Source organism: Mustela putorius, unplaced genomic scaffold (genome assembly GCF_011764305.1).
Source record: "Mustela putorius furo isolate JIRA1106 unplaced genomic scaffold, ASM1176430v1.1 tig00003987_pilon_pilon_pilon, whole genome shotgun sequence".
Classification (NCBI taxonomy): domain Eukaryota; kingdom Metazoa; phylum Chordata; class Mammalia; order Carnivora; family Mustelidae; genus Mustela; species Mustela putorius.
In genome coordinates this window covers 18,931,389-18,956,493 of record NW_025422126.1, presented here as the reverse complement: position 1 = coordinate 18,956,493, position 25,105 = coordinate 18,931,389, and the positions used below count along the sequence as shown (strand labels likewise).

The 25,105-nt window shown below is 35.3% G+C and overlaps 1 protein-coding gene across 4 annotated transcripts in view; it reads left to right on the top strand.

The window, feature by feature from the left end:
- NOX4 (NADPH oxidase 4) overlaps nucleotides 1–25,105 on the top strand; it is a 169,353-nt gene that overhangs the window by 40,695 nt on the left and 103,553 nt on the right. For all 4 annotated transcript variants that reach the window (XM_004763564.3, XM_045071523.1, XM_045071521.1 and 1 more), the window contains 3 exons: nucleotides 1,772–1,844; nucleotides 6,419–6,499; nucleotides 23,171–23,387. In XM_004763564.3, coding sequence (XP_004763621.1) covers nucleotides 1,772–1,844; nucleotides 6,419–6,499; nucleotides 23,171–23,387 — 371 coding nt within the window. The remainder of the gene's footprint in view (nucleotides 1–1,771; nucleotides 1,845–6,418; nucleotides 6,500–23,170; nucleotides 23,388–25,105) is intronic.

The following is a 25,105-nucleotide window of genomic DNA, read 5'->3' as shown; positions in this document are numbered from 1 at the left end:
TCTTCTTTTCACTACATCTGTATCTTTGGGGTAAATACTCAGGAGTGCAATGGCAGGGTCATAGGGAAGCTCTATTTTTAGTTTCTTGAGGAATCTCCACACTGTTCTCCAAAGAGGCTGCATCAACTTGCATTCCCACCAACAGTGTAAGGGAGTTCCCCTTTCTCCACATCCCCTCCAACACATGTTGTTTCCTGTCTTGCTAATTTTGGCCATTCTAACTGGTGTACTGAGATTTCTAATGTTATTTTGCAGTGTTTCTAAACTGTTGGGATTCTAATGAAGCATACCTATGGTGCTCTTCTGTTGTTCCCAGCTTGTCTGCTTCTGCTAGTGCTTGTAGTTCATGATGGCCCTTCTGTTTCCTAGGTGGTTCTTTGGCAAGGAGAGAAGTTGGGGGATGCCTGTGCTTTTGGATACACAGTTGTTTCAGTAGCTTTCCATATAGATTTAAGATGGACTCTTTTGGCTCCGGGTTATTTGGGACTTACTGTTGCTTGTATGATTGTAGTAGTAAATAATGTAACTTATCGACAGGATATTTTATTTGGTAGGAATAAGATAATAAGAAATGAGACTATTGTGATTTTAGTTCTTTTTTTGTTTGTTTGTTTTTTTGTTTTTTTTTTTTAGACTTTAATTTTTTTTTATTTTTTATAAACATATATTTTTATCCTCTTTTTGATAAAGCATATCAACTATTCATTTAGGCTATGCTATATGGGCTAACATTGGATTTTTAGCCACCTGTCACATCACCATTAAGTTTGAAAACCAACACGTTTGCACAGTTTTTTCTTTGTTAAAAAATGGTATTATGTAATATCAGAAGCACTGATTACATCATGTTTTCCATACTAAGGAAACATCAGCACTCTAATTTTTTTTTTTCCTTGAGATCTACTGTTGTTTTGTTCTATATTCAACATTGTGGTTTTTAGAAGCTTTAGGTTTTGTTTATTATTTCTTGAAAATTATTCATTCTAGATAGTAAAGCACAAAAGAAATTATTTGAATTGAAACTGAAGCAGATACTAGTTCCATAAAAGGGGAGGGAGGTGCTGAGAGAGTAAGGGAGTTTTAGTATTGTGGTGCAGGAAAAAAAACAACACAGTAAATGGTGTTCCATGTCAACCCAGCCCTGTTGTGTATTTTTCCCTCCTTTAAAACAATTTTATTAATATATAACTAGGATCTAATAAATTATATCTATTTAATGCATACTCTCATAAGTTTTGACTCTTGCATATATCCATGAAACCATCATCACTATCAATATAATGGACATATCTTAACACTCCGTCTTTCACATTTCTTCATGTCTTTGGAAGTTTTTCTCTGCTGTCCCTCTTTGCTTCTCCATTAAATATATATTTAATTTCTGTCTGTTGTTTTCTTTTTCTTTTCTTTTCTTTTCTTTTTTCAGTGTTCCAAAACTGTCTGTTGTCTTCATCACTGACATTTGATATAGTATGTACATTTGGTAGAACGTGTCACAAGTATGTACACATTCACCATTCTGAGTGGGATACTTGAAAATACTAAGGTGGACTCTTCTGTTAAAGGTAGAAAGGCTGCTTTGTCTTAAGTACCTTGAAACTGTGCTAATTTTAAAAAGGCTTTTTTGGAGAGGGAACATACAAAGAGATAGGTGATCTGGAATTGGGCTTCCCACAGAGCAGCATGGTAATTTGGATTATAAAGTAATAATTTTTCTACATTTTTCTCAGTATGGTTTAAGTTGAAATGTCCTTTTGTCCATTGTTTATAGTTCCTGGGCTGACAGGGGTCGGCATGGTGTTGGTGCTCTTCCTAATGATTACAGCTTCTACATACGCAATACGGTGAGTCTCAGAGTCATTATTTCAATGTTTACTGGCCAGAGTGTTTAGATTTTCCTCAGATTATCTTCACTTTCATATGTAGAAAAAGCCTCAATTAACTGGAATGCTTAGCCAATACAATCAACATTCTGGCCAGTGGACTATTTTGGATAACTTAGGAGTGAAGTAGAAAACATTTCTATGTATCATTTCCTGTTTTTGAAAATTCTCATTGTTTGAGTCAAATATTCTGTGTACGTAAGGAAACATATGGAGACTTTTGGATGACTAAGGAAATTTGAGTTCCTCCATCTGAAGGATAGTGTATCTCTATAAGACATGAGATTGAATTCAACATATATCAGAGGAATATATCACAATTATTTTGTAACTCATTTCCTGGTATGAGTTTGTTTTACAGCAATTTAATGTAGTATTCTAAGTGAAGCTTGGGAACCATGGTTAGTTGACATCTGTTAAAATAATCAGAAATATCTGCATGCATATTTATTCATCTAGTTACATATTTATTCATCTAGGCTTTGAGCAACTACAGGCATACATTTTCATGAGCACTTTCACATGTTCCTTCTGATAGATATATTCTGTATTTCTTACAATTTTGCAGCATCTTATGTTTCTGGTCAAACTTTTTGTTTAAGAAAGCATAATATTCAAGAATCCCCAATCATTCTCGTTGTTGAGATGTGAAATTTAATGGAAACACACACACTTGCACACATATACACACTTTAAAAATAATGGCTCAATAGAGTATTTCTTAAAAAGATTTTCTATATTTATATTTATTTATTTATTTATTTATTTATATAATTTAGAGAGATAAAGAAAGAGCACACATGTGATCAAGCTGGTTGGGGGGTACAAAGAGAGGAAGAGAGAATCTCAAGGAAACTCTGTACTAAGTGCAGAGTTGGACACAGGGCTCGATCTCATGACTGAGACCATGACCTAAGCTGAAATCAAAAGTCTGATGCTTAAGTGACTGAGCCACTCAGGTGCCCCAACCCAACAGAGTATTAAAATGAGTCTATCCTTGCACTTCTGAACCCATCTGTATTCATATCTACATGCAATAAAACATTACAAGTAAACTCACCACTCAGAGATTAGCACTATGAACTTTCATAGGAATTAAAAATCACCTTACAAGAAGACGAATCAAATCTCTAACATCAGTGTATGAGAGTGCCAGTTTTGTGGGGAGAAGTTTTCTTTTAGTTAGGTAAAGCATTCATTTAAAAAATTTCATTTAGGTATTCTTGAAGGAAAATTAGGGCATCTGACATTTATTTGCAAGAGTGAAGATATTTGAGTGTTCTACATCTAGAAAAAAAAATCCATAATTGAGAGATAGTTTTGTAGAATGGAATATAAAGATCAACTTCTATTTTCAACTAAGCCATGACATTTGTGGTTGTAATAATTCAATGAATGTTTATTAATCTTTAGTTTTTCATTGCTTTCTTTTTAAAAAAGATTTATATATTTATTTATTTTAGAGAGGGAGAGAGTGTACCCATGTGTGAATGGAGGGAGGGACAGAAGAAAAGGGAGAGAATCCCAAACAGACTCCACCTGATGGCAGAGCCCAACTTGGGGCTTATTTGCAGAACTGTGAGATAATGATCTGAGCTGAAATCAAGAGTTAGCCGCTTAACAGACTGTGCCGCCAGGTGCCCATTTTTCGTTTCTTTAAAAGATATAAAATCATCTCTACTTTTTACAAACTTTTTGGGGGAATCATGGAATTGTTTTTTAAACATTTATTTATATTAGAGTGATAGAGATGGGGGGGAAGGGAAGGGCTGAGGGAGAGGGAAAGAAAAATCCTCAAGCAGATTGCCCACTGGTGCAGAACCTGATGTGGGGCTTGATCTCACAACCCTGAGATTGTGAACCGAGCCAAAATCAAGAGTCAGATGCTTTTAATGGCTGAGCCACCCATGCGTCCCTGGGGGGAATCATGGAATCCCCAGGGATTCCCTGGATCATGAGATAATCTTCTTCTACCTTTTGTCTTTACCAGTGAGGAAATAAAACGTTAGAGAAATGGAGTGAACAAATGGCCCCTCTGTTTGAGTAGTTGAATATAGTCTAGTAATTCACCAGTGGTCCATTAGTGCTCAATCTTTTAAAATAAGTTAATATATTTTTTAATAACAGGTGATAGGAATACAAACATATTTTAATCTCAATAGATTTTTTTTAAAGTGGTCATTAAATCTGAACTCTAGTTCTGAATTAGAATAAGTAGAATAAACTAGAAATTAATTTCCTTTATAGAATTAAAAAAATATAAAAGCCAGAACTGAGATCATACTTACCAAAAAAACATAAGATACATTCCTAAGAAAATGATGGAAAAACCCAAGTGGTATTTTTAATTCTATCATTTATATATGATAAGAAATGAAACAATTTTAATTATTAGAAATGGAATCATTAGAAAGAATGCAACAGTAGGTCTTCATTATTTCCCATTATTCCCAATGGAATAATATACATATATAAAATTGTCTAGCCAGAAAATCCAAAAGAACTATGGGAAAAAGAATAGTGTTATACCAAATTAATTAAAAGATTTGGAACAGGTAAATAAACACAAAAACAAATACTAAAAATTGCTTTTATGTAACAGCTATTATCAGTTTGAAAATTGAATAAAATAAAAAGGTACCACTCACAATTGCAACAAAAACAAAGAATATCTGGAAATAAATTTAATAAGCAATTATTGAGGGGCATCTGGGTGGCTTAGTCAGTTAAACATTTGCCTTCAGCTTGGGTCATGATCTCAGGGTCATGCTTCTCAGGGAACCTGCTTCTCCCTCTCTCCTGCCCCTGCTAATGCTCTCTCTCATTCCCTCTCTCAAATAAATAAGTAAATAAAATCTAAAAAAAAAAAAAAAACCAACTATTGAAAGCTATATAGAAAAACACAGACCTTCACTGAGAGACATAAGTAGAGATTTGAATAAAGACTGTCTTTATACTCCATAAAGATGGAGTTCTTCCTCAATCATTTTATAGGTTCTTGCAATTCCAATCAAAATCCAAGATAGATTTTTTGTTTGTTTTTGAACTTAGCAAAACAGTTCCAAAGTTCATCTGAGGGAACATCCAAGTACATGTTCCAGAGAAGAGTGAAAGGGGGAGTGTGGCTGACTAAACATTAGCACGATTAGGCTTCTTCAGTAACTTAAAACAGAATAGGACTTAATTGCAAAAATGACCAAGGAATTGAATCTAATGACAGAGTTCATAGAAAGCCCTGGAAGGGACTTTGCTATATATATGAAGCTGTTGAATAAAAAAAGATGCCATAACAAAGTTATGAGGAAAGTAAATTTGTATGAATGAAATTCTAGTAAGTTAGAGGGAACTGTAAAAAAAAATTATGCCATTAAAAATTTAGAAGAAACTTTGCCCAATAATAAATTATTGTAATTATATGGAGCTAGTATATACTTAAAATTTAACTAGTTTACACACAACAATTAAGAAAATGTAGAAATGGATAATTATCATGAAGAGATAAATCACAGAAGAATTAAAAGCAAGTAACACACAAAGGAAATAATACCCAATTCCACTTAATACAAAATAGTGGAAACATATGAAGTGGAGTCTGGGTTTGAGAAACAGGCTCTCCTACTCTATAGTGTGGTTTATAATTGATACATTTCAGAGAGCAATGGGCAATGTGTATCAAAAACAAACTGTGTGTGCTTTGACGCAGTATTTCCACTTCTAGGAATTTAGGTTCAAAAAGAATCAGATATGTGCAAAAAAGACACAAGTTACAAGGATGATAATGATCTTGTTAGCAAGATAGCAAAAGCTGTGGATAAAGTAAATGCCAGTCAATTGGATACTGCTTAAATCAGGGTTTCTAAGAGGGTCTAGGGGTTGTAACAGAATCTTCTGAGAAGCTTTTACCAATTTCTGCCCTCTACCTCCAAGATTCTGATATGAATATCCACCCAGACATATAAAATGAAGTAACTGTTAAGTCTTTCTACTTTTCTTAAAAATTTCATAGATGGTGCTTATCATACCCTTTCCTTTTCAGGCTCTTGGTTCTCCCCCAGGCCACTAACACCAAAGTGTTATTTTTAGCATGTATGCTGTTCAGGAAAAGAATAGAAAACTTTAATGAACATTTATTTAATTTCTCCCAATTTACCTTTCCTTTGGACTACTTCCACAGTGTGTATTGGAATAAGAGCATTATTTGTTGTAGATATCATTTGGAAATTGAGCATAGTGATCAAAAGGACAGTAAAGGTGCATATTAGCATTCTATTACCTACTCCTCAATCTTACATCATCATAACTTGAAATATTTTATTTTAATTCCTTCCATGTATCTTTGTTTGAAATACAAAGAACCTTCAAAATTATAAAGTGTTATTTATAATTTTTTCAGTTCTCTCTGCATGATGTGTTAATACTTCGATACTAGTAGATGAATCTGAGGTAACTCTTATTTTAACTTTCTTCAAATGTGACATGTATCTGAAATGATGGAATGTAAAGTAGCATTGAAATGAAGTTATTTGCTTTTTCAGAGTTTCCAACTATGACATCTTCTGGTATACTCATAATCTCTTCTTTGTCTTCTACATGCTTCTGATGTTACATGTTTCAGGGTAAGTTTAAAAAATATTTTTAAATATTTTTAAAAACATGTATACCTAAAATGGGGTAATGAAAGACTATAGGAATTTTCATAGGAAGTGGTAAAATTATTTGGTTACTCGAATTCTTAGTCTCAAGAATGAAGATGGTTCTACTTTTAGCATAGCATATTTTATTTTTTTATTTTTTTAAAGATTTTATTTATTTATTTGACAGAGAGAGATCACAAGTAGGCAGAGAGGCAGACACAGAGAGGGGAGGAAGCAGGCTCCCTGCCGAGCAGAGAGCCCGATGCGGGGCTCAATCCCAGGATTCTGAGATCACGACCCGAGCTGAAGGCAGTGGCTTAACCCACTGAGGCACCCAGGCGCCCCAGCATAGCATATTTTAATGAAAGTAGTGTAAAAGTGTATTAAAGCTGAAAGAATTGGGGCACCTGGGTGGCTCAGTCAGTTAGGCATCTGCTTTCAGCTTGGGTCATGATTCCAGTGTCCTGGGCTTGGACTCACATCTGGCCCTCTGTTCAGTGGGGAGCCTGCTTTTCCCTCTTCAGTTCCCCCTGCTTGTGCTCTCTCTCCCTGTCAAATAAATAATTAAAATCTTTAAAAAAAAAATACAACTGAAAGAGTTTCTTGTCCCACAGTATTGTAGGTTTCTTTTTATGAGATGTATTTATTAGAGAGAGAGAAAGAGAGAGAGTGAGCAGGTGGAGGGGCAGAGAGAGAGAGGGAGAAAGACTGAAGGTGAAGCCCAGTGTGGGATTTGATCCCAGGATCTTGAGACCATGACCTGAGCTGAAATTTAGAGTCAGATGAGCCACGCAGGTGCCCCACAGTATTGCAATTTTTAAATTGCAGTCCTCTATAGTTATATCCGTTTTTTTTTTTTTTTTTCCTTTTTAGAGAGAGTAGTAGAGGGAGATGGGGGAAGTAGCAGAGGGAGAGAGAGAATCTTGAGCAGACTCCATGCCCATCACGGAGCCTGACACTGAGCATGATCTCACAATTCTGAGATCATGACCTGAGCCACAATGAAGAGCTGGACAGTAAACTGACAGAGCCGCCCAGGGGCTGCTCTATGGTTATGCTCTGATAATCTCTAAGAGAAAGTTAGTAAGAAGAGAAGATTTCAAGAAAGTATTTTAGTTTTTGTATTTTTAGGAATTCCTTATGTCTTGCTGCTGCAGAATTTATAGCAATGGAGTTACCAGGTTTTAGTTTAAAAAAGCCTAACAGTCCAGAGCAACATTTTTCTAGATGTGTCTCCTGAGGGAAGGGAAATAAAAGCAAAGTAAACTATTGGGACTACATAAAAATCAAAAACTTCTGCACAGTGAAGAAAACAATTAACAAAACTAAAAGGCAACCTACTGAATGGAAGAAGATACTTGCAAATGATTTACCTGATAAAGATTTAGTATCCAAAATATATAAAGAACTGATATAAGTCAATACCCCAAAACCAAATAATCCAATTAAAAAATGGGCAGAAGACATGAACAGGTGCCTGAGTCACTCAGTTGGTTAAGCGTCGACTCTTGATTTTGGCTTAGGTCATGATCTCAAGGTTGTGAGATCAAGCCCCACATCAGGCTCCACATTCAGTGGGGAGTCTGCTTGAGATTCTGTCTCTCCCTTGCCCTCTTCTCCTCCTCCCGCTCATGGGCACGCACTCTCTCTAGAAAATAAATAAATCTTTAAAATATCAGCAGTAGACATCAACAGATATTTCTCTAAAGAAGACATCCAAATGGCCAGCAGACATAGGAAAAGATGCACAACATCTCCCATCATCAGGGAAATACAAATCAAAACTACAATGAGATATCACTCCGCACCTCAGGCTAAAACAAAAAACACAAGCAACAATAAGTGTTGGCAGGGATGTGGAGATATTGAAACCTCTGCCCAGCCTTGCACTGTTGGTGGGCCTGAATACTGGTGCAGCCACTGTGGAAAACAACACGGAGTTTCCTCAAAAAGTTAAAAATAGAACTATCCTATGATCTACCAGTCACACCACTGGGTATTTACCCAAAGAATACAAAAACACTTAATCAAAGATACATGCAGCCTTGTGTTAATAGCAGCATTATTTACAATAGCCCAACTATGGAAGCAGCTCATGTGTCCACCCATTGATGACTGGATAAAGAAGATGTAGTCTATATATACACTGAAATATTATTCACCCATAAAAAAGAATGGAATCTTGCCATTTGCAACTATGGATGGACTTAGAAAGTATAATGCAAAGTGAACTAAGTCTGTCAGAGAAAGACAAATACCATATAATCTCACTCCTCTGTGGAATTTAAGAAACAAAACAAAAAAGCAAGAGAAAAAAAGAAAGAAAGGCACAAACCAAAAAGCAGACTCTTAACTATAGAAAACAAACGGATGGTTACCACAGGGGAAGTGGGTGGGGCGATGGGTGAAATAAGTGATTAATTAGGGGTTAAAGAGTACACTTATCAGGATGAACACTATTTTTTTTTTTAATTTCAAGTTTTTATTTGAATTCCAGTTAGCATATATGGTAAAATTTGATTCGGGTATAGAATTTAGTACTTCATCACTTACATATAACCCAGTGCTCTTCAGAAGTGTCCTCAATACCCACCACCCATCTAGCCCATTCCCTGCCCTCTCCTTCTATCAGCCCTTAGTTTGTTCTCTATAGTTAAGAGTCTCTTTTGGTTTGCTTCCCCTACCCATCTTTTTTACCTTCCCCTGTGTTCATGTTCTGTTTCGTGTTATATATGTATACACACACACACACACACACCCCACACACATCTTCTTTATCCAGTCGTCCATTGATGGACCGTTGGGCTCTTTCCATAGTTGGGCTATTGTTGATAATGCTGCTATAAACATTGGGGTTCACGAAACATTGATTAAAGATTAGAATTATTGAATCACTGAAACAAATGTAACACTGTATGTTAACTATACTGGAATTAAAATACAAAACTTAATAAAAACAAATAAATAAAAATAAAAACAAAACAAAAAGGCCTGGCTGCAATAATACTTGCAGAGAAAGCCAAAGGATTACAATGATCAAAGACAAGGATGTGTCAAAAACATCAGATCACAATGGAAAAAAAGAGCATATCCTAAGATTTTACAAAGAATATACTCCAAATATTCTTCTTCTTCTTTTTTAAACAGAGAATTTCCTTTTTTAAAAAATATATTTTATTTATTTATTTGACAGAGAGCTAGAGAGAAAGCATAAGTAGGCAGAGTGACAAGCAGAGAGAAAGGGAGAAGCAGACTCTCTGCTGAGCAGGGAGCCTGAATTGGGGCTTGAGCCTAGGATCCTGGGATCATGACCTGAGCTGAAGGCAGCCACTTAACTGACTGAGTTACCCAGGCGCCCACTACCCCAAGTGTTCTGAAAAGTGTGTCAACCGAAGAAGTTTACTCAATGGTATAGTGTTTAAAATAATCCATTAGCTTAGAGGAAGGAAATAATATATGTACATAATACGTAATATGTATGTATGTATCTCTGTGATCACCAGAGTGGACTGTGGTTTCGTCTTGAGGCTCACACTAATATGACACAATAGACCATCGTCTAACTTCAGGTTCGCTTGATTGAGTAGAGTAATAGAGGATAGGAAACCTAGAAAGTCAATAGGACAATGTCAGGTCCTTCTGTGGAGATCCCTCTGGTGGTTAGGAATCATTTCCCACCTCTTCTCCCTCGCCCCCCAACTTAGTTTCAGGATGAATAAGCCACATAGGTAGGCATGGACTACCCTGCCTTGCATAAGGCTCAAGCTCCACAGAAACCAGTATCTTGGTAGCAGCCCCAATCTCCTCAAGGGATGCCCTCCATTGTGAGAACACACCTCACACAGTAAACTGAGGTCTGTGAGTCCTGAATGATTTTATAGTTCACTCATAGACCTCCTGGTCCAGATGCATTCCACCAATAATAAACAATGTTGCCTGGAAACACAGCTGGCATTCCCAGTTTATCATAGCCCAAAATGTTTCCAAGGAGACAGTGTTTGGAGAAAGGTTCAGATCTGCTGTTAATCCTTTCCTCAGAATGTTTTCTAACGTACTTTGTACAGTAGGTCACATAAATTATGTATTTATTTCAGGGTGCATGTTTAAAATGCTTTTTTTTTTTCCCTCTGATTTTGGAGACCACTGTTTTAGAAAGCAATATTATATGGCTCTCTCTTACATGTCCTCATGGCTCTTATATGTCCTTATATGGCTCAATTTATTATGTACTTCATTCCAGAACATACAGTTGTAGAGCATCAGAAACATGGCCTCACATTATTATCCCGGCTTCTGGTTAGTCATTCCTGCCACACAAAGAAGAGGGCCATGGTCTGAGGAAGCTCTGGGTTCTATTCTTTTCCTTTTGCAGGAATAATATGTTCTATGGAATATTAGGACACCAAGAAAGCTCTCAGTACAAATTTGGTTTACACTCTGTTATTTAAATGGCTTGTTTGGCTGTGAGGGCTATTATCATAAAATGAACTATGAGTAAGCAGATGCTACTAATGTTAACTGTAATTTAAAATAATTACATAATGCTTACTATATGTCAAGGATAAATTCAGAATAATTTAGATGCTTTATGTTTTCAGGGATCACAGTTTTAAAAGGATAAAATAATATTGTTAACCCCCCTTTACACGTCAGAAAACTGAAGTTTAGGGAGAGTAAGTAACTTGTTAAAGTTTACTTAACTGATGGATCCTGGATTCAGATTTGGCCATTCTGACTCAAGAACTCGTTATTATTATTTTTTTTTATTACTAGGTTTTGTGTTTTTGGAGAGCTCTGTACTGAGAACTGGGTGTTAAGAATTTTTTTAAAGGTTAATATCTTGTTTTATCTGGGATTGTGGTCTCCCTCATCTATCTGTAACAGATGAGAGAAAAATGCAATCATTTGTTGGTATAATTAATTATTCATTCTTTTGCCTTTATGTTGTACTAAGTTAAATCTGAAAATATCTGTTTCTTTGTAATTCAAAATAGAGTCAATTTTTAAAAAAAGGTTCAGGAGTTCAAACAGATTTCTTAAGTTTAAAGAGGCTTGTATTGAGAGTTCTTTCTTCATTTTTTGGATAAAAGAAGGCATATTTAAATTATGACTTTACTTTTGTAAAGCGAGGGTCATAAACAGAAAGTGACTTTAATTTATGCAATGAAATAACAAAAGGCATCTGCAGAGTGAATTATATGTAATCAATTTCTTAAACTAACTTATTGTTATAAACTATTAGTAAGAAAACCTCTTCTAATACTGAAATCAGTGTCATGTAACAACTATACAATTCTATAAGAATTCTGTAGTATACATTTTTATGAAATTAAGTTTTTATTGAAGTATACTTGATAAAATTATACATATTATATATTGCAAAGTAATATATTTTAAGTATACACTGTGATTAAATACATATATGTTGTGAAATGGTTATTCCAACCAAATGAATTAACATATCCGACACTTTACAGTTACCTCTCCTGCCCATGAGGATGCTTCAGATCTACTCTCTTAGGAAATCTTAAGTATATAGTATGGTATTATTAACTATAGCTATCATTAGAATTTTTCCATCTTATAACTTTAGATGCTCAGAACTTTTCCATCTTATAACTAAAGTTTTATAAACCTGTGAAGTTAAATTTTGAATAAAGCCACATAGATTATACTCCTGGTATGGGAAAGTTTACTGGTGGTAAAAACTTACAGCTTTTTCAAAATCGAATATTTCTCAAAAAATTTTTTTATTGCTAACGGATCTAAGTAAATCTATTGAAATTATTATCATTTGTCCCAATGTTGAGAACATAGATTATCTTTGCTTTATGAAATACCTTGATAATTTCATTCTCTAGCTTTTGGTCATATAAGGAAATAAAGTGCTGTTACTCAAAATAAGTTTCTTGGATTTATATTGAGATTTCTATTAAAGGGTGTGCTTTATGTAGGGACAGGAAATCAGTATTTTCTGGGCATTTACTCTTTCCATCAGTGTGCTAAGTACAGTAATGAGGTATAGTGGAACAATATAATATATGATCTTTAGTCTCCCAGCCTTGGCAATTAGTTTAGAATTAAAACACGAGTTGAAAGAGCTAGAGAGAATTTTAGGCTGCATATTTTCCATGTATAAACATTTTCTTTTCAAGAATTCTGGTAGTTCAGAATTAAAGAGGCAATGTAGACTGGGAATTTAAGAAAATTTTAGGCTTCAAGGATGAAATGATTAGAGATTGTTGGCTAGCTTCTCTGCCTAAGCAGACTTTTGCAATAGAGGAGTAGTGATTTTTGAAGGTCAGTTTTGTTTTCATAGAGTCTCAAATTTTGAAGGAAGCTTAAAGGATATCTTGAGTAAGATGCCTTGAGTCTCCCATACAAACTAAGTAAATATCTAATTCTGAAAAGCCAATTCTGTCTTTAGGAAACTCTAATTTTCCCAAAGTTCTTTCCCTTTAGAGAAAGAATTTATTTTACTTTAATTTAAATCCGGGCCTTCAGTGGCTGTGACTAAATCTCCTTCAAATTCTGCTCATCTGTTCCATGCTTGATGATCATCTCAAATCTCCTCATTATTCCAAACTTTAAAAAAATATATATGTTAACAGTGAATATTCATTGAGTGCTTACCTTGTACCTTACCAATGTTTGATCTCATTCAATCCTCCCAACAACCCTGATAAAATCTGCTGCTGTTGCTGTTGTGGTTGCTGTGATGATGATGATGGTGATCATTATTCTCATTGTCCAGGTGACAGAGCAGGGGTAGTGGCAGGCGAAGTAACTTGTTAAAAGTCATGAGTAGTTAGTAAAAGAGTTTGGGTTTGAACCCAGGGATCAGATTCTTGGGCCCACACTCCTCACCACTAACTTAGGCTGGCTGCTGTTTGGTATGCTTCCCTTGGATCCCTTTAAAAAGTGGAAACCACACTACATGCAGTGCTCTAGGTGTATTTGATATGACATTGGTAACATGGAAAGTTTATCTTTTTTGCTCCAAATATTGCAGCCATTATTTAGGGCCTGGTAGTCTTGTTCTATAATTACCCGTCCCTTATCTTAACCTAGTTTTCATACTTGTTACCTGTATCTTAGATTTTTAAAATTATTTATAAGCAAATCTATTGCATGAAACCCTAAAAAAACATTTCACATACGCTCAACTCAGATGTTTCTTTTCATTGGTCAAATGTATCTTTAAAATGTGCTAATTTTCCTTTCTAAGAGGTCAAAAAAGCATGGCAATTAAGAGGTTCATCATTAATAGCTGTATGACCTTGTCAGATAATTTGACCTATTTTTTTTTCCTAACTACTAGATGGAATTATTAAAGTCACTTACATCATCAGGTTGTCTCAGTGAACACTCACTAAATAAGTGAATATAACAATGTAAGCATCATAGAGGCATATTCAAGGATTAGCAGGAAAAAGAATTATACTTTTGCAAATACCTAATAGCTATATTAGGAAGAAACCCTACATTTAACTGTTGGAAGAATTTTTGTTTTTGTTTTTATAAAGATATAGCACTTTTGAAGAGCCCAGGTTTTCCTATCTACAAAGTAATTTGATGAAAAGATAATGAAAACTGCTTAGCAGATCAAAAGAATATTCCTTGAGAGGGCAACACTTTTTATAACATTGTTAGGTCTCAAAAATTCAATTGATTTTAACAATAAAGGTTTACTCTGGAACTTGCAAGACAAGCTTCCTCCTGAGAGGATTTTTTTTTTCTTTTTAATTTTTAATACACCTTTCTAGGAGGTTGCTATTTGCATGCTGTATTAAAGATATTTCAATTCAGAAGACATTTGGGGAAAAAAAAAAGCCAAAACTATTTCCTCTTTTCAGACACGAATGTAACTGGACATTTCTTTATTTTCATTTGAGAAACTCATCAGGAGGATATATATACTGCCATTCTCACTTACTGATAAAAGGGATATTGGAGGGAAAAGCAATTATGAATGTCACAGAGCCTCAGCTGAGAGACTAACCCTACTCCTTTGATAGGCTTGTGGAGGGAACACATTGCAAATGAGATTTGGCACCTTGGCCTCTCAGAGTCAACACCCACTGGCTCTAGCTCGGGGTGTTAGATGCACGGTGACTGTATTTTACTTTTTTATTTACATGAGAGAGGAATCAAAATGTCGTGATTCTGAAAAAGGGAGGGGGAAAGTCCTCCTCTGATGCATGTATGGCAATTAATTGTGTAAATAATATTGTTGTACTAGTTCTGCTGGACCTCTCAGACCTTATTTTATTATATAGATTAATATATATTACTTATTTAATACATGGCACATTGTTCTTTTAAACAGAGCTCTTTGCCTTTTGGGTCTACTTCCTGGCAAGAGTTCACTGAAGAGCATGATTTATATTCTCTTTGAATCCTTTCTTCTATGGGGATTTAAAAGGAATGGGTTTCTATGTGCATGTTTCTAAAATCATTTATTCTTTCAGCCAGGGCAGGCAGGGTGGGCAGACTTTGTCCACAAGGACATTAATGAACCAGAGGCACTGTCGGCTTCATAGGAGTTTAGGCTCAAGAAGTTAACCAGGGTTAGACAAATATTTATGAAGTTCGGCTTACTGTACTGGCTTATCCTCTCTCCACTAGGCCCTTCGGAGGAGGAAATTAAGAACATTCTGTTGGAGGGTAGAGGTATTTATGCAGTTTAGATAAGTGTTGAAAGTCGCTGATTCCCAAATATCTTCTCTTTCAGAAGCCACTTGCACTGAGGGCTTGTTTCACCCACACAGGCCCGTGTGATCTTCCCCCTAGTGAGACGTTTGCTCCTAAAAAGTCAAAGGGAACTTGGTGAAGCCCAGGGAAAGGAAGGCCCAGAGGTGTTATGTTAAGCCAACTCTATTCTAGCACCGGGGAAGAATGATTTATTTTCCTACATCTTCTTTTCCACGTTCCTTTTCTTGTCTCTAGATTTGAATTGGCCATATAATGTATTGTCCATACCAGACATTTCTGAGAATGAATTGGAACGCTATTAATAACTGAGCAGTGACTTGTGGGTAAACCAGGACATACGGTGATTCCGTCTATTCCTAGGCATTAGGGGAAAGTTCTGGGCGAATGAGCCACAAAAGATCACCTTACCTCAAATAAGGGCTCTACATAGGTATTTGGGAGACTAGAACCTTCAAATAATAGACACAGTAAATTTGTGTAGCTTTGTCCCACTTTACAGATCATAAATGAATGTCATCTACCATGTTAGGTAGAAGGTGAGGATTTGCATGTTCTTGGTTGTGGCTCAATCTTTTGAATACTACTCATCACTTTTCCAGGTAACGTGTTCTGAGTAGTTTCTAGGTGCTTAATTTCTGATAGGTGTGCATTATTATTGTAAGTTTGATGCCTTTTACTTCTACCTTAAAATCCTACTTCTCTTCCAGTAGAGTGGGAGTTCTCTACTTGGATTCATAATCTCTAAGAATCATTGAATTATTGCTGGGAGACACGAGTTCCTGAATACAAGCCCCGTGTGTGTGTAAATATATATATGCTTATATATTTATATTTAATATATTACACACACACACACACACACACACACTTTTAGCTTTCATTAGATTCACAAGGCTGTATGTGGCCCAAAAAATATCTGAACTGAATGAAGCTTTTTAAAGCTAGAGTTTTACTAGAGAGCTGTAATATTAAATTATACATTTTATATCTCCTCTTCAGTTTTATCCAGAGTTCAAAACAATAGATTGTGGGAACATAAGAAACACTGGGACAGTTTTCTTCTCACATGATGGTTCTGTAAGGAGAACTTACCTAATAAATATAGCTCTGAACCTGTCAATCACATTTTATTCATTTTAGAGGGTAATGGTGATACTCATAATAATTTCATCATAATAATTTCCAAGGTTTATATAATGATTAGTGCTAAGAACATACCTGTTAGTTTTAGACAGGTATGTTCTTTAAGACAGGTATGTTCTTAGCACTAATTTAGGCACACATTCATATATACATAAATGCCCCCCCACATGCACACAGAGTTTGTTTGTTTTTTTTTTTTTTTTAAATCTCCTAGCACTATGAGGTAAGTGCTATTCGTATATACCTCATTTTACAAATGGGAAAATGAGGCACAGAAGGTTAAATTAAATGATTGAATATAAATGGTTTTAAGTCGTTATTTAAAACAACCTAGTTAGGGCCTGCTAGGGTTAAGGATTGACCCACAGTCTGTCCCCAGAACCTATGCATTTAATTTCTAATCTTTTCTTGAATTAATGAGTTATTTATTCATGGCTTGGAAGGCACTTTGCTTATGAAAGAAATATATTCATGTCATGTGAAACTCTGGAGTAACTGTCCAATTTATCTATAAAAGTTGGTTAGTGCTACGTGTGTATTTTGTGGGTTTTGAGTAAGGAATTCATTTTTTTTTATAAGTTACATAGATTTCAAGGTTTTGAGGAAATTTAGTCCTCTGAGAAGACGGTAAGAAGAAAATGAAAAAAATTTTGTGTTGTTTAATAAACAACGTTCAACCTTGTTATGGTACATAATAAATACAACTTTATAATAACCTTAAAAATAAAATTATATCTATGTGGTACATTAACATCCAAAATTCTTCCAGGTGACTTGAAAATAACAATGAAAAAAGCTAGGTTCTAGACTAGAGCTGATAAAAATGCAGTGGAAGAGATACTCTTACCAGTATTCTTGCTACACTGTGTATATGGCTCTTCGTTCAGCAGACAGGGGGTCCACATATTTCAAAATCTGTTATCAGGCCTCATTGCCTGTCATTGCTCACAACATAGATTAAGGAGAATAGGAATTGTACAGAAAAAAAGAAAGAACTTATGTATATGTACTCCTTGAAAGTATACTGAGGGAAGAGAGTAATTCTCATAAATACTGTATATCCACGAGTACAGAATAAGATACATTATGTAAAATCTTAAATAAAAGGGAGAAGTGGGGCTGCAGCTGGAGCTGTGGTTGAATGGTAGAATCTAGTCTAGTGCTCTCTTCTGCCTACCCCATTATGGATCTTTGAGTTCCAATACGAAAGAGAAAAGACAATACAGCAGTGATATATTCTAGGTTAATTATACTGTTTTTGAGGGCAAGAATGTTTCTTACCCATCTTTATCAATGGAATCCCTGTCACAAGTCACCATTGACTGTGTGCTGGATTAAGTGGAGCTGTAGTAATTGGCTTTTGGCTAGGAATTTGTTGTCCTTCTAGGTCCTTCCAGGTTTCCCCAATTATCTAAATATTGCAGATAACAATAAGAAATAATCTGTGTATTTGTTTCAGTGTAATTGGATTCCCATTTGGGGATTGTCGCTTACGTTCAGTGTTCTCTGGGTAATAAGTTCTTATGGTAACTAGGGTATCAATTCTTGTGCCAGAGGAATTAGTCTTTAAGACTTGATTATTTAGGTCATCTTGAAGATTGGCACATATTTTGTTGGGGATTTTTATGTAATTCTGTGGCTAAAAATTCTTTGGATTGCAGAAGAAAATAATTTCATCTCATTGTTTTCTTTCACTTTTTGGCTTTTGAATTGTTTACCCGAATATATAGAGTGAATACAATTCCTAAAGGTCTAAGTCTTTCTTATCTGGAATTAAAATCTCTGTCACATAATATTTACGTATTTCACATACGTTAATGACACAATATTCTATGCAACTATGGTCTTTATGATGTGTTTTTCTCTCCACTTCTAATTTCCCATTCATAAGATTGATTTTCATTTTTGTGCAAAAAAAATGATTTTTCTGTATATCAATTCTGCACTAAGCTCTTATTTATGTACTTTTGCTGATATTTTATCTTGGAAGCAGGTGGAGGTAGGTATTGAGGTCATGTGGGTTTTTCTCCCTTAAGGATTCCATATACCTGGGTAGATAGATGTAGGATATAAAGAGCATTTTCATGTATATAAATTCACTTGTGTTGGAAGCTACTTTTGTTCACAAGTTTTTAATCTAAATTGTAAGTTTACTTCTTTCCTACTTTGAGGATAGGAATAATGAGTTTCAGACCAAATACTTTCTCACATAATTTTAATCTCACTTTTCTTCCTGGATCTTATTCATAATAACAAGTGGTCCTGGAGGAGGAAGGAGAAGAACAAGGGCAAAGTTTAAGAACTATCTTTAGTACAGTGTTTTTCTGCACTGTGAAATCATTCTTTTATTCCAGCACCATTTTAGTGAGGTCTGAAAGCAAAGAATATACTAAAAAAATATCGGATGCTTACACATTTTTTCTTCCCAAGAGGTCAAAGTCCTTTACTTTATATACCCATGGAGTAGAGAGGAACATGAACTATCTCACTTTTTCAGCTGAGGAAAGTTTGTAAAATGACCTATTTAACTTTACGCACTTAAGGAATGTTCCGGTCTTGATCTTGTGTTCTTAGGCTCCAAGGTTTAGTTTTGAAAGGTGCATAGTGTCTGTGGCTGGCTACTTAATTTGCAGGGCTCACTGTAAAATGAAAGTGTGAGGCCCTTTCATAAAAAATTATTAAGCATTTAGGGGCGCCTGGGTGGCTCAGTGGGTTAAGCCTCTGCCTTCAGCTCAGGTCAAGATCTCAGGGTCCTGGGATTGAGCCCCGCATTGGGCTCTCTGCTCAGCAGGGAGTCTGTTTCCCCCTCTTTCTGCCTGCCTCTCTGCCTACTTATGATCTCTCTCTGTCAAATAAATAAATAAACAAAATCTTTAAAAAAAAATTAAGCATTTCAAGACGGTGACAATAGAGTGTTGGACCAATCACGGGGCCTTTCTAAGAGCATGGTTCCATGAAACTGCAAAGGTCACATACCCATAAGGTTGGTGCTGTCTGTGTTGTCCAGTCTTGTATGTCAGACAACACCATCAGCAAGAGCTAGACACAGTATGTGCTCCAGTCAAGCTGTGGAATGTGAGTTCCCTCAGGTATCAGTAGCAAGCGCTTAGGAAAGAATGAAGAGGCAAGGACCTGTCTAGACCAGACAAAGTGGGCAGGGATAGCTTTGATCTGATACGTACTCAGATGCTTAGAGGTTCCCTGATGTCTGCTGGATTCTTAGCTTAGGAAAGCATGCCATGTCTACATGCTGTTAACAAGGAGGTTGACAACTTAACTCACTTGGTAATTTGTCTGCTGAGATTAGAATAGGGTCAGGGTCAGAGCACGGCTGAGATTTCAGGGTGAATTTAGAAATATTCGAGGGTGGAGAAGGATGATGTAAATTGCAGACTGATTTAATGGTATTTCTTACAAAAGTGAATGTGTATACATGGTTTACTTTACTAATACCATTTCCTAAATATAGACATGTTTTTCGGAGTTGGATTTCAAGTTCTAACCCCCTTCTGTGTCTGTTAAAGCCAGATGACTCCTCAATCATGTGTTTCAACAGCAATCCACACAAGAAGTTGCATGTATACTTCTAGCCATCCATGAAGTCATTCAGTGAATATATATTGAACACTTGCTATAGAGTATAGACACTGTTCTGGGCACTAGCAATATGGCTGAAACACAGGATGAATCCTTGACCTTAAGGAGTGTGCATTCTAGTGGATTCCACAGAAGTCAGTGAATTCCAGTGGGTTTTGAAATAACGAGTTTGGGTGTGTTTTCTTAAGCTCTTTTTTGGTATTGAAGCAAAGTAAAAAGAACAGTCAGAAACAGGTTGTTCTATTTTTTCCTATAAAGAAACATTTTGTGTTATAGAATACTAGGAATAAAAGTAGGTTTCTCATAGGGCAAGGATTTTTTTCTCTACTTTAAAAAAGGATTAAAATCATAAACATAAAGGTTACATAAGTGACACTGCATTTGTTAGATATTTTTAACATGCAATTCAAGTAAGAATGATTTTGTGATTGTCCTTTCAGCACACATGGCATTCTGTACTATTTAATTTTTGCCATAAAATATTTTTATGATTTCTGTGTTGCAACCGAGTGAGATTTATTCTGTGTACTATGTTATTTTCTATGACTTTGTCATTAAAAGCATGGTAGTATAACTATAATGCCTCTTGAGGAGAAAAGGCAAAAAAGAAAGGAACCTATTTTTTGGAATTCTGCTGAGTGTTGAAAGGACATCTTGAAATCCTATGAGTACCAAAACAATAGCATTCACAACCATGTCTTTAGGAATACCATAAAATTGTTTCATTTTCTCATGATAGAAGAGCACTAGACATTCCAAAGATATTTCAAAATCTCTCCTTTGGAAGATAATACAACTAAAAAGAATGAGTAATTAGCATTCCTATTCCCACGTTGTCTGTCTTCTTCCCCTACCCCTGCTACGTCACCATCTTAACTTGGCAAGACTCTTTGTTTACCATGCATGAATATCTTTTTCTCTTCCTGTTTTTCCTTTTGAATTATTTATCATTTAATTATGAAAAATACAATGGTATGCACAAGAATGTTCTCCTTATTTTAACTTTTATGCCCTTGCCATATGCAAACAAATTATGTGATTATTTACTTTTAAAATCAATTCACTAGAAATGCATTGAAGGTCTACCATGTGCCAGAAACTGGCTAGAAGGCTGATAGGGTTTTGCAGTGAGTATGGACATGGGGGGGGTGTTATATAAATGCATGAGACACACACGTGCTCAGCCGGGTGTCTGCTTAAGATTTTCTCCATTTCCCTTGCCCCTCCCCCTAAAATGAATAAATCTTAAAAAAAAAAAAATCCCTTTTAGTTTGAGAGCTGTATGTTATTGTAAGCTCCTCTCAAGCTAAATGGTGTATGTTACCTCTTCTTAAAACCCTATGAAAATGTTTTTTTGGGTCTCATTTTGTAATTGTTGCTATCAAAGAAAGAAGGATAAGAGAGAAAAGATCGACCATGATTAACAAATAAAAAAACATCGCTCATCAAAACAAAACAAGCACAGAATCTCAGGTTAGATTTATTTGGCTATATAAGATGGCAGAGATACTGATGCATATTCATGGAAGGACACTGGCAGATTCTGAACTCCATGTTGAAAGGATAAGTATTGGGCATACCAGTAAGGTGCTACATGCCTTACTGCCCACTTCCATAAAATTTATAACATACTTGTGTGGTAAAGATCAGTTGCCCCATCTTGGAATGAGTGAGAATGTTTGGAGTTTTCATCTGCCCAAGACCACACTGTCAGTCAGTGACCAGCCAGGTCAGAGACCAAAGCACAGAGTCCTTCCCTGTACTAGGTCTTCCCCGCCCGCTCCATTCTTTCTATGGACAACATCCTGAAATTAAAGACCAATGTATGTGTGGAACAAAACTGTACAGCTCTGTTTGGTTATAGTTTTGGAAAAGGAGGAAGTGTATTTCTAACTAAACCAATAATTTCACATTATTTTTCAAGACCAGTTAAATGCAATAACTTACTTTTTCACTGTGTTATAAAAAAAAATAGAAGTTCTCATTCCTTTTGTACTAATACAAAATTTCTTGGAATTTTTAGGATATGCATTTTTAGAATATAATATTTCTTAAGGCATTGTATTTGGTATCCATTATAATAATTTCATTCTGAAGAATTTTTAATACAAATGTAGAGTAGAGATTATGAATATATTTGGATTGATAGGTAAATATACATTATCATTTCTTTATTCCACATCACTGTGAGCACATTTGTTAAAACTGAGTTATATCTTATGTGTGGTTTTATTGTTTATGACTGTTTTGAATCCCTACTATCAAATTTATTTCAACAGACATAATATGCATGTCTTTCTTTAGAGCTTAATGTGATCTTTCCAATACAACTGAGGTTTCTGGAACATGCAGCTTGGTGTTTATATGCCAGACAATGCTGTTCTTCCTTGTTGTCCACATCACTGAGACATACCAGGCAGTGGGGATCTTTTTTGATGTTCTGCACAATCTATTACTTGATGCATTATCCCCATGAGGTAGATCTTACTTAACTTTTCATTAATAACAACACAAAACACAGAAAGTTGAATGGTGATCTTAGGTCACAGAATATGAAACAATGAGAATGGTATTTTAGGGCTGTTGGCTTTCCTGCCTGATTAATTACCTTAGAGTCTTTTATGTGGTCTTGGTTAAGGAGAAATTGAAAAGTAAACATATGTGGGGTCTAATTGCTGCATATTAATTATTTTCAGACCAAAGGAATTGCAAGCTTCCAGTTCCTCTTACTATGTTTGTATAAAATATCTCTGTAAATCAGCAATGCCTATTTTATCCAGTCTCAGTCAAATCAAATATGATCCCTATACTTTCCCATTTGTGTTTGAAGATATAGCAAAAGTACTCATTATTATAGTATATATTGAAGTGAAAAGTAGCATATAATTGTATGCATGCCTAATAGAATTGAAATAAAGGCTGTGAAATTCAAGAATAATTCGAAAGATTGATATGTTCTTCCCTACCATGTATTTGTAATATTTGTTTAAGGGCTAACATTCTTGGTTTAGTCCCATAGTAACGAATTCATTAAAAGTTGTAGGATTTCTCAATTGCTCCTAAGATATATGAAAAGCACTTTTCAGATAAATACTTTGGAAAGTTAACAAAAAAAAAAAAGAGTCTGTTTTCTCACACTGTGTCCTCTGAGTTCAATTTCATTTCCATCTTCCTTTTTTCCCCTTAATTTACTTTCAGAGGGCTGCTGAAGTATCAAGCTAATTTAGATACCCACCCTCCTGGCTGCATCAACCCTAATGGAACCCGGTACCAGAATGTTCACTTACCAGACCACAGCTTGGAACATTTTCATGAATCTTTCCCTGGAGGACTTTCAAAACCAGATGAACTTACCAAAAACAGATCTGTGAAAATTTGTATGGAAGAACCCAGATTTCAAGCTAATTTTCCGCAGGTCAGATTAATTTTATATCTCTGATGGTCTCCTCAAAGTCCATATTTTCATAATTATTGATCAGCATTGTATCTAAACACATTTTGAAGGTTTATAAAGGAATTATAGAACATTTCAGGATGTTTCAACTGTGAGATAGCACCTATTTTTCCATTAAAGACAGCTGGCAGTTCAAGGAAAAAGACCTATTACAGAATATAGAAAATTCCTCCTTAAATGGCCATACAATCTTTGCATTTTGTGGCACTGGTGCTTGCCAAAAGAAAAGTGACAAAGATATTTTCCCTATCCACGAGAAAAGTAGGTTGAATAATAAAAGCAATAGCGAATGAACTAATACTAATTGTAATTATTATTATGGTATAGCATAATATTATGGTATGATATTATGTATATAATAAATGATAAATCATAAAATCAATTTATTGAATGCATGGTATCATCTGCTAGGTGCTAAAATATGGTAAAATGTATCGCATGCATAATTTCTTTAAATGTTCACAATAGCCCATTGAAGCAATTACTATCATCCTTAATTTTCTGATGAAGAAATTGTGACTTAAATACATAAAATACCTTGAGCAAACTCTACAACCTAATATAGGCAGAAATAGAGTCCAAAACTAGGTCTTTGACTAAAATGCTTGCTCTTGGAAAACTTTTTACTCAAATACCCAGCAAGTGGTTCCATTAGGGCCCTAATCTTCTCATGTGTGTATGGGAACTGCCCATGTGGAAATTAACACTCTTTGCTTATGGGACAGTGTTGTCAAATGCCTCTTTTCAGAAGGGAAGAAAGAAGAGTCCAAAAGTAGATTGAATTTGTAGATGACTTTGGAATAAATATGTTAGTCTTGTGTTTATTTTTAATAATAATCCTCTAGGTTTCTCATAGACTTCACAATTTCACAGATTTCTTGGCTTCACACAGTGCTATCTGTTAGGCAGGACAGATGTTGTGACTTCCTTTTTATGTGGAACTTAATGCTCGAAGGGTAAGTGCCTGTCCCAAAGGTGCAAGCCTGCTGCATTACAGGGCTTGTCTGTCTATTTGATGTCTATTACCCACAGAGCAACCAACTAAATATCAGGAAGAGGCCTGATCTATCTGTGTGGAAGGAGAAAGATCTGAAATAGCTATGTAAACAAGGTTTTAAAAAGTAACCATTAAAATAAGTTTGGGTCAGAGGCCCCTCAGTGATGGGGGAAAGATGGTGTGCAGTTCTAGGAAAAGGGTTGGTCACACAGGACAGGCTTCCGTACTTCTGAGCATATACAGTGGGTTATCCTGGGATCGGGACTATCCATCCAGCATGCATGCAAAATCATCACACTTTCCAAATTCTATATAATACCTTCTGTGCATATTATTTTTATTATATAAAAGTAAGTTGTAAGCAACATGCTTAGGATACCCTATATTTTAAAATAATTCTTATACATATTTTATATTGTACATGCATTATGTATGTGTACATTATGCATGTGTATTATGTGCACTAAAAATAGCCAAGGTTGAGTAAAAGGCATAGCATAAGAAAAACAATCAGTGATATTGTAATAGTGATGTAATAGGACAGATGGTAACCATACTTTAGTGAACATAGGATAATGTATAAACTTGTTAATCACTAAGTTGTACACCTGAAATTAATGTAACATTGGGTCAACTACACTCAAGTAAAAAGCAAATAAATAAATAGATGTTAAAAAAAAAA